We start from the raw sequence: 9513 nt of genomic DNA on the forward strand, positions 1-9513 counted from the left end.
ACTCTCGCCCTCCCCTCTGCCTCTCTCCCCTGCCACCTCTCCCTCTCCCTCCAGTCTCCAGAATGTGGTTCCCCTATTGGACGGTCCTACTGAGGGGGGCGGTCCTCATCACCAGGGCAACCCAGAGCAGAAGATTCAGGAGCAGGAGAAGAGGATCGAGATCTCCTGTGCTCTGGCTGCCGAGGCCTCGCGACGCTCCCGCCTGCTCTCCGGTGAGGACGCCTCCGCCGCCTACCGCTCCACTGTCACCACCCCGACCACTCTGTCACCACGGTTAACGCCCTCAAGGTTACCGTTGCCAACCTCGACCGCGGCCCTGTCGCCCCCCTGCCACTGAGGGGACCCCCAGCGACGAGAGGCGATGTGTTGCTGCAACACCTCCTCCTTCCTCCAAAACCCCTTCCCTCCTCCCCTCTATGATACACATTTCCTTTATCAATCACTGAAATGTTCAATCCCTCTCCAACTGTTTGCAACACACTCAACACCCAATATCAATGACAGCTTTGTAGGGGTTCAATTGGAGGTGAACATAGTGGAACTGCCTTGTTCGAAAGAAAAACATTTTGATAAAATATATACAGTGAATTTTTGAAAAGGTTCTAAGGGCCAGTTTCATCAACTATAAAATCCCAATGTAACCCCTAACTCACTGTAAAATGTCTGCAATATATTCCACTATCCGCTGCTTAAACCCAGCCAACCACACTCCTTCACTCCCTCACTGTCTGCTGTACTGCAATATAATCCACTATCCAGTGTCCACTACCCAATCACTACCTAACCCCAGCCAACCACACCCTCACTTCCTCACCGTGTGCAGTAGTTTCCACCTGGGGTGTTTTCACTAGAAACCAAAAGAAGCAAATGGGACGAAACGGGGAGGGACCTACCTGAATTTGTCCAATAAGAAACTCTCGTTTTCGTTGCGAAACATTTTCCATTACAAAACATGTTGCTACAGTTTGCAACAGTGTGCATTAATGAAGAAAAAAAACTGGTGACAGATACACACATTGCTATTCAAGGATCTGTATTTGCGCCTACAAAAACGGTTCATAAACCTTGTCCATTCACAGGGCATCCCAAGACAGTCCCACATGTTACTACCTTTCCCTGTCCCCAGAGCAATAGATTAACAGAGATATGATCAACTCAGATGAACCGAGATTTAGAATCTGTAATGTCGCCATGTTACCACCAGGCGTTCTAAAATGATCATCTTCTATTGAGAAATTCAAATTAGAATGGCATTGTTGTGGAAAGTCTGGTGCCAGCAGGGAAGATATTTTACCAAACTGTTTTCTCTAACTCTGGCTGTCTCGCTGTCTGTTTCACTAGTCCACTCCTATCCATGGGTTGCACGTTTGGCCACAATATTGTTTTGGACATTCGTTTTAGGACTCATGCCCAACTGAGCATTCTACTCAATGCATTCTCAATGGACGCTGATGAAGATTCTGTCTAAAGTGCATTACAGGGGCTTGGAAACACGATGACGTATCAGAAGTTGGCAAATAATGAGTAGGCAAAACTTTTGTCATCATTGTGATGTCGCCAGATTGCCTTTAGAGGCAGTATCACTTTAGCTAGCTAGCTAAGACAGGGGACAGCATCGAATTTTTGCTATGGATGGAAACGTTGCCATTAGCTAGCAAAGTTCATCAAATGCAGCAATGCTAACGTTAGCTAGCAAAAATTCGATGCTGTCCCCTGTTTTAGCTAGCTAGCTAAAGTGATACTGCCTCTAAAGGCAATCTGGCGACATCACAATGAAACAGTCGTTAGCCCCTGTTCAGAGTGACTGGACACCAGGAGCCGTTTGCACCAGTTGGGCATAAAAAAGTTGGTCTTAAATGCTAGGTCGGGCGTAGATATGTCCGACTTTGGGATCAGAATTTACACTTGTTGCACCAACCAAAAATATGACTAGTCGTAGCTAAGTCCGGCATAAGCAATGCGCGTTCATGACATTTTATTCTTCATAATGATGGTTGCTAGGCAGCACCTGTTACTAGGCTGTTACCATCCTTGTGGCAGTTCTAAACTTTGCGAGGCATGTCCCTTCACTTCGCAAAGCCCACCACTATGCATGCAAATTTCTTAACCACAACTGGCTGGATCAATCAATAATAGGCCCTTTTCACGATGACGTCATCTAACTTCCGCCTTTCCGCGTAGCAGGTTAACTTCACTTCCGTTCGCCCGTAACCTGAGACTTCTCAACGAAAATACAACTGTTGACCACTAACTAGCAAGCTAGCTACTTGAAGAAATTCCAAAAGGTACGTTTAAGTTAAATTAGTAAAGTTAAGAGTAATAATGTTTACGTATATGCAATGGTTTGTAACTTGCTAACGTTATTGTTAATTCATAATTGTTCACTGCCTTAGTTACTTAAAAGTGGGCTAACGTTAGCTAACAACAACTTAGTACCAGATACCGATAACGTTAAAGGTAGCGTTACATTGCTGCCTGGCTGTAATGTAACAAGTTTACTTAGCTAGCTATCTAACCCTTTGTTAGGCAGTTAGTTTATTCATGAATGTATAGTAACTCACCTATTCAAATACTGTTGTGCATGATAGCTAGATAAATATTGATTCCTGGTCAAAGCTGAATGTTAATTTAGCTGTTTCTTTTCTCTCGGTGTCTGTATCGCAACAGTATCCCATCCAACACCGAAGCATGGCACAATCTTCGAGAAGATGCTATTGCAGTGTACCATTTTGTTCAAACAACAAACAGAAATTCCCGTATCTGAGTTTTCACGATTTCCCTGTTGATGGAGAAATACGTGCCCGTTGGGTGAGGGCGATCAGGAGAGATGAGGGACCAAGTTTTAAGATTCTTCGTGGGAGCACCTTTGTTTGCAGTCAGCACTTTCCCCCTGAGGATAGCTTTATCAAGCTTCGATCTTGAAGTAAGGGACCACTTGTCAGCAAGTCGTTCTACGTCGTTAAGTCGTATTGGTGGCAGATGTGAAAGGGACTGGGTGAACTCCATAATGATGTGCTACTAGCTAAGCGTTCCTAAGCGACACCGGATGTAAACATAACCTGCATCGCGGCAGAACGGAAGTTGTCTGACGTCACGTGAAAAGGGCCTATTGCTGTGGGAATGAATATCACTGAATGACGAAAATATTGGAATAAAGTACGCTAATGCCATTGAAGGCATTTATCATATTATTGCTTAAGACATCCAAATTAAGACATCCAACCGTTTTAAATACTTTAAAGCAATAGCCGTGTGTGGTCAACTATAATTTCAGCAACGTTATGTTTGGGACAGCGTTATTGCGCTGCATCGAGACAAGCATGGGGACTCGTATTGATAAATCAATCAATGTCATATTTTTGTTTTCACGGAATCTCCATTTGGATATGTGTTTACAATTAAGCTGGGAAAATGTTTGCGAAATTGAGGTGTGTTCATGATGACAATCTTTAGTCTAGTTTACTCGTCAAATAGTGTTTTCAGAACATTTTGCTAGCGTGTTATGTAGCCTACGTTAGTTAGCCTAGTATAACAGGTGGATTAATTTGCTCGTCACTCACGTAGTAGCCTAGGCTATATCCCGACTAAAAGCCTTTGACTTGTCTGATAATCAATCAATGTGATTTTGTTTCACTCAATCTCTGTCTGTATATTTGGTTATTTGATCTCTGGCTGGGCAAATTAGTGGAGGTGGCAGCTGTTATATTATACTCAACAAAAATATAAACACAACATGCAACAATTTCAAATATTCTACTGAGTTGCAGTTCATATAAATACATCAGTCAATTGAAATAAATTCATTAGGCCCTAATGTATGGATTTCACATGACCTGGCAGGGGCGCAGCCATGGGTGGGCCTGGGAGGGCATAGGCCCACCCACTTGGGAGCCAGGTCAACCCACTGGGGAGACAGGCCCATCCAATCAGAATTTGTCCCCCCCACCGACGATCCCGCAGGTGAAGAAGCCAGATGTGGAGGTCCTGGGCTGGCGTGGTTACACGTGGTCTGCGGTTGTGAGGCCGGTTGGACATACTGCCAAATTCTCTAAAACGACATTGGTAGAGAAATGAACATTATATTCTCTGGCAACAGCTCTGGTGGACATTCCTGCAGTCAGCATGCCAATTGCATGCTCCCTCAAAACTTGAGACATCTGTGGGATCTGTGACAAAAAAAATCACATTTTAGAGTGGCCTTTTATTGTCCCCAACACAACGTGCACCTGTGTAATGATCATGCTATTTCATCAGCTTCTTGATATGCCACACCTGTCAGGTGGATGGATTATCTTGACAAAGGATCAAATGCTCACTAACAGGGATGTAAACAAAGTTGTGCATATGGAACATTTCTGGGATCTTTTATTTCTGCTCATGAAACATGGGACCAGCACTTTAGATGTTGCATTTATATTTTTGTTCAGTGTAGATTGATAATATCTGCTCAAATACATTTAGCATGCTATAATGTAGCATAAATCAAAAGTATTATTTTGCTATTATTTTCTGTGCAATTTAATACCCTACACCTGCTCCCTACTAGGTGTAGAATCTATGCCCAGGCGTAGTTCATAGAAGGCCTTATGCCCAGGTGGTCCAACAGGTATAATTTTTAGGTCCTGCGTAGAGCACATTAGAGTTACGACCCACTTACGACCAACTGGTGCAACCGGCCCCAGTAGCCTTTTGGGCAACAATATGTTGGAGGAATCTTAAGAACGTTCATAACAATGGCATGACGTGACTGAGTGATGGAGGCGCAACCCATGAATAGTTAGATCGACAGAGTTTCCGTTTGCTGAAAACTACAGCACAATCGCTCACTGCTTACTACATATCACTATCTCTGTCTCTACCCTACCCACAACCAACCACATATCACTTATGCATAGTCATCACAAATTACTTTATGATAAGGGGAAATTGAACATCAACTTGTCCATGTAATGTAACGAACTGAAGGAAAACAAATCTGGGTTTGATTTATCAAGTCTTATAGGACTGTTAAGTATTCAATCATACTGTGTGCTGACTGCTGTCAGTCGCGGTCATAACATTGTCATGAAACCATACCTTTGAGCATGCGTCACCCTAGACTGGACAGATACTGTTATTGTCCAGCTGCACAGAGTTCAAACCAGTTCAAACCAAGTTTGTACTGTATCTGTTACGCTGGTGCTGCCAGATAGCAGACTTTATTTTATCTTGCCTCCAGAAAAGCACTTTGCTAAATTTTCCACCGTATTACCTTTATAGTCATAATATCCTATATATACAGTGGGGAGAACAAGTATTTGATACACTGCTGATTTTGCAGGTTTTCCTACTTACAAAGCATGTAGAGGTCTGTAATTTTGATCATAGGTACACTTCAACTGTGAGAGACGGAATCTAAAACAAAAATCCAGAAAATCACATTGTATGATTTTTAAGTAATTAATTTGCATTTTATTGCATGACATAAGTATTTGATCACCTACCAACCAGTAAGAATTCCGGCTCTCACACAGCCTGTTAGTTTTTTTAAAAGCCCTCCTGTTCGCCACTCATTACCTGTATTAACTGCACCTGTTTGAACTCGTTACCTTTATAAAAGACACCTGTCCACACACTCAATCAAACAGACTCCAACCTCTCCACAATGGCCAAGACCAGAGAGCTGTGTAAGGACATCAGGGATAAAATTGTAGACCTGCACAAGGCTGGGATGGGCTACAGGACAATACGGCAAGCAGCTTGGTGTGAAGGCAACAACTGTTGGCGCAATCATTAGAAAATGGAAGAAGTTCAAGATGACGGTCAATCACCCTCGGTCTGGGGCTCCATGCACGATCTCACCTCGTGGGGCATCAATGATCATAAGGAAGGTGAGGGATCAGCCCAGAACTACACGGCAGGACCTGGTCAATGACCTGAAGAGAGCTGGGACCACAGTCTCAAAGAAAACCATTAGTAACACACTACGCCGTCATGGATTAAAATCCTGCAGCGCACGCAAGGTCCCCCTGCTCATGCCAGCGCATGTCCAGGCCCATCTGAAGTTTGCCAATGACCATCTGGATGATCCAGAGGAGGAATGGGAGATGAGGTAATGTGGTCTGATGAGACAAAAATAGAGCTTTTTGGTCTAAACTCCACTCGCCGTGTTTGGAGGAAGAAGAAGGATGAGTACAACCCCAAGAACACCATCCCAACCGTGAAGCATGGAGGTGGAAACATCATTCTTTGGAAATGCTTTTCTGGGGGACAGGGACAGGACGACTGCGCCGTATTGAGGGGAGGATGGATGGGGCCATGTATCGTGAGATCTTGGCCAACAACCTCCTTCCCTCAGTAAGAGCATTAAGTTGGGTCGTGGCTGGGTCTTCCAGCATGACAACGACCCGAAACACACAGCCAGGGCAACTGAGGAGTGGCTCCGATGTGAGGCATCTCAAGGTCCTGGAGTGGCCTAGCCAGTCTCCAGACCTGAACCCAATAGAAAATCTTCGGAGGGAAGCTGAAAGTCCGTATTGCCCAGCGACAGCCCCCGAAACCTGGAGGATCTGGAGAAGGTCTGTATGGAGGAGTGGGCCAAAATCCCTGCTGCAGTGTGTGCAAACCTGGTCAAGACCTACAGGAAACTTATGATCTCTGTAATTGCAAACAAAGGTTTCTGTACCAAATATTAAGTTCTGCTTTTCTGATGTATCAAATACTTATGTCATGCAATAAAATGAAAATTAATTACTTAAAAATCATACAATGTGATTTTCTGGATTTTTGTTTTAGATTCCGTCTCTCACAGTTGAAGTGTACCTATGATCAAAATTACAGACCTCTACATGCTTTGTAAGTAGGAAAACCTGCAAAATCGGCAGTGTATCAAATACTTGTTCTCCCCACTGTGTGTATGTATATATATATATATATATATATTCTGCAACTATACCTACAATTTGTTACTGACGTTCATGCTTTCTGTCATTTACTTTGTAAACCTAATCTAGATAACAGCTGTTCAAACTATTCCATTTTCTAAAGTGTTCTGAATGTGTGTAGCCAAACTCCAGATCCAGGTGCAATGGCTTTATCATAGCATTCTTGCTACATTCCCTTGCTTCCTCAGTACAAAGCTATACAGGCTTAGCACCATATCCCTACAGATGTCATGTTCCTGTTATGCTTGTGGGGTGCAGTGAGGGCACAGTCTTCCCTGTTGTAGCTGCCTCACCCCTTTATTATTGCTTTACACCTTCATGTTTTGCTATTTGTTTTGCTAGTTCTCACCTCACACCCCCATTCCATTCCAGCCCAGTGCGCCCCCAGCCCCCCCCGCCTCCCCGACCAACCTGGCCCCTCCCCCGTCCTCCGCCGACTTCTCCGACTCCGTTCACATCATGAAGGTGTGAGTCTGTGAAGGTGAGTCCCCGCCCACCAACTACACTTACATCCCCCCCACCCCCACCCTTCCTCACCCCCGCTCTGGTTTCCTCCTCCTACCTCACACCCCCTCCTTCACCTCTCCTGGTTTGGGCAGGGCTCTTAGTTTTTCCATCAGGTGATGTCTTGACCAATGGCTGCAGGTGGATATTTTATTGCTATCTGCTTTGCTCAATTGTTTTATGAACTGGAAAATAGTTCAGAATGCTCTCAATGAACAGTGCTAACATGATATTTATGTTTACTATACCGAAATAACCGTACAACAATTGTATATTACTACCAGTCCTCATCCACGTACTGTACGCATTTCTATGTACAGAAACGATGAATCAATACAGATATGACAGTGAACTATCCCTTGAAGATTTGTGGAGGCCTCCCCCTGAAGTCGGGATTATCTGTCTCTCAGTTTGTGCTGATGTAGGACACAGAGAGGAAGTGAGGCTGAAGTGATGCTGTTAGAGAGAGTGATGACAGCTGACTCGGATGTGAAGTTCTGTACCCTGTACTTGTACACAGGGTTAAATGAGTAGGGCTAAGCTGGGGCCATTCAGGACGGGGCCTCTGTTTTCTGCCATGGACCAGTCAATTTAGAGCTATACGCATTGAATGAAGCCAGGCTGCCACGTACAACACATACTCAGCAATACAATCCAATAATGATAAACTGCTGTTTCAGATTTGGAGCTAACAGCCATCACATTCAACTAATTGGATGATCAAGCTTCCTGTCAGCACATTTTTCATTAGTTTAAGTGGTTGGTTATGACCATAATCCTTACAAAGAACACGGTCCTGTCATTGCTGGTCAAAAACTCACACCTCACAAACGATCCTGATTTATTTCCCTGCAATGTGTTTGGAAAAAACAACTTGAGATATCCGCCATACTTTTAAACATTGGTAGGGTCACACATGGCCCTTCCAAAAGCCAGGAGCACAAACTGAATGCAGACTTACACAAATGGCACAACAATGCAATACCTTAAAAGAGCTTGAAGTCCATGGGTAGTATCTTCAGTTCCAACCTAATGTCTTCCTGGTTGACTTACGGTGTTCAGGGTCTATTGTCTGCATACCCACACCAAACATTGTTTTATTCTAAATGTATTATATAGAGCGGCGGTCATACTCCCATGACTTTCTATGATCATTGTTGTTGTTTTGAAGCTGATGGCAGTTAAATGTGTGTCTTGTGAAAGCACCATTGTGGACTTGTGTACCCAAATTGCAACCACGCAGAGTATGTTCAGTGGAAAATGTTGACAAGTTGACGTTGCACTGCAGCTTTCTCAGCCTTGTTGTGACAACTATTGAGTCCCCTCAATAACCACTCTCAAACATAACAGGGGCACATCCTGTACTCAGTGACAGGATCCTCAGCAGTGATTGGTACAAACTGGCTTGGAGTGGTTTACCAAAATGAGGCAGCACAGAGAATTGTCCTGTGGTCAAATAAGCATTTAGAGAGTTACACAAACAAATTGTAGAAAGGGAACTAATCTGAGTCTGGATACGTTTCCTTTCTCTGCTTTCAGTTTCCATTGTGTCTTTGTTTGAGTGTTTTGTAAAAGTGAGTTGTACTGGGGTTAAAGTATGTTTTCTCTCTCTCTCTTTCATCTCTCTCTTTCATCTCTAGCTCAAGCTTTGGCTGCCGTCAAGTTTGATGGAGCGTCCTTCTGACGATCCACCGGAATATAAAGAAAATGCCCAAAGAAACTGGTTATGTTTAGAAACTGGTTAGTCTCCCAGACCACCTGCCCGCCAGTGTATAAACCCAACGACCTCCACAACAACACAACAGGAAACAGGAAGCTGTCACAGGAAGTCTGGGAAGTTGGCCACCTGAGGACTTTTTCAAGGCAAACAGACTATGATGGAGGTCCATACCTCCCACCTCAAGGGGCTCTATAACAGCACCCTCCACTCTCCCTCTATCATTCACCACACTTACACTCTTCTTCTCAGTCTAGGCCTGGCAGAAAATAGCTTCTCTATAAGGGCAGGTAAAGCAAACTAAACAAAAGCAAATAAAACACAATGCTGTAGTTTTTAACTATTTTGGGGGTGATGCGTTTGACACAG

The 9513-nt window shown here is 44.0% G+C and overlaps 1 protein-coding gene across 5 annotated transcripts in view; it reads left to right on the forward strand.

The window, feature by feature from the left end:
- Positions 1 to 9286, forward strand: part of plekha6 (pleckstrin homology domain containing, family A member 6) — a 171736-nt gene extending 162450 nt beyond the window's left edge. For all 5 annotated transcript variants that reach the window (XM_041888482.2, XM_041888481.2, XM_041888484.2 and 2 more), the window contains 3 exons: positions 55 to 212; positions 7296 to 7404; positions 9068 to 9286. In XM_041888482.2, coding sequence (XP_041744416.2) covers positions 55 to 212; positions 7296 to 7402 — 265 coding nt within the window. In that variant the 3' untranslated portion in view covers positions 7403 to 7404; positions 9068 to 9286. The remainder of the gene's footprint in view (positions 1 to 54; positions 213 to 7295; positions 7405 to 9067) is intronic.
- Positions 9287 to 9513: the final 227 nt, after the last annotated feature.

Source organism: Coregonus clupeaformis, chromosome 10 (genome assembly GCF_020615455.1).
Source record: "Coregonus clupeaformis isolate EN_2021a chromosome 10, ASM2061545v1, whole genome shotgun sequence".
Classification (NCBI taxonomy): Eukaryota; Metazoa; Chordata; class Actinopteri; order Salmoniformes; family Salmonidae; genus Coregonus; species Coregonus clupeaformis.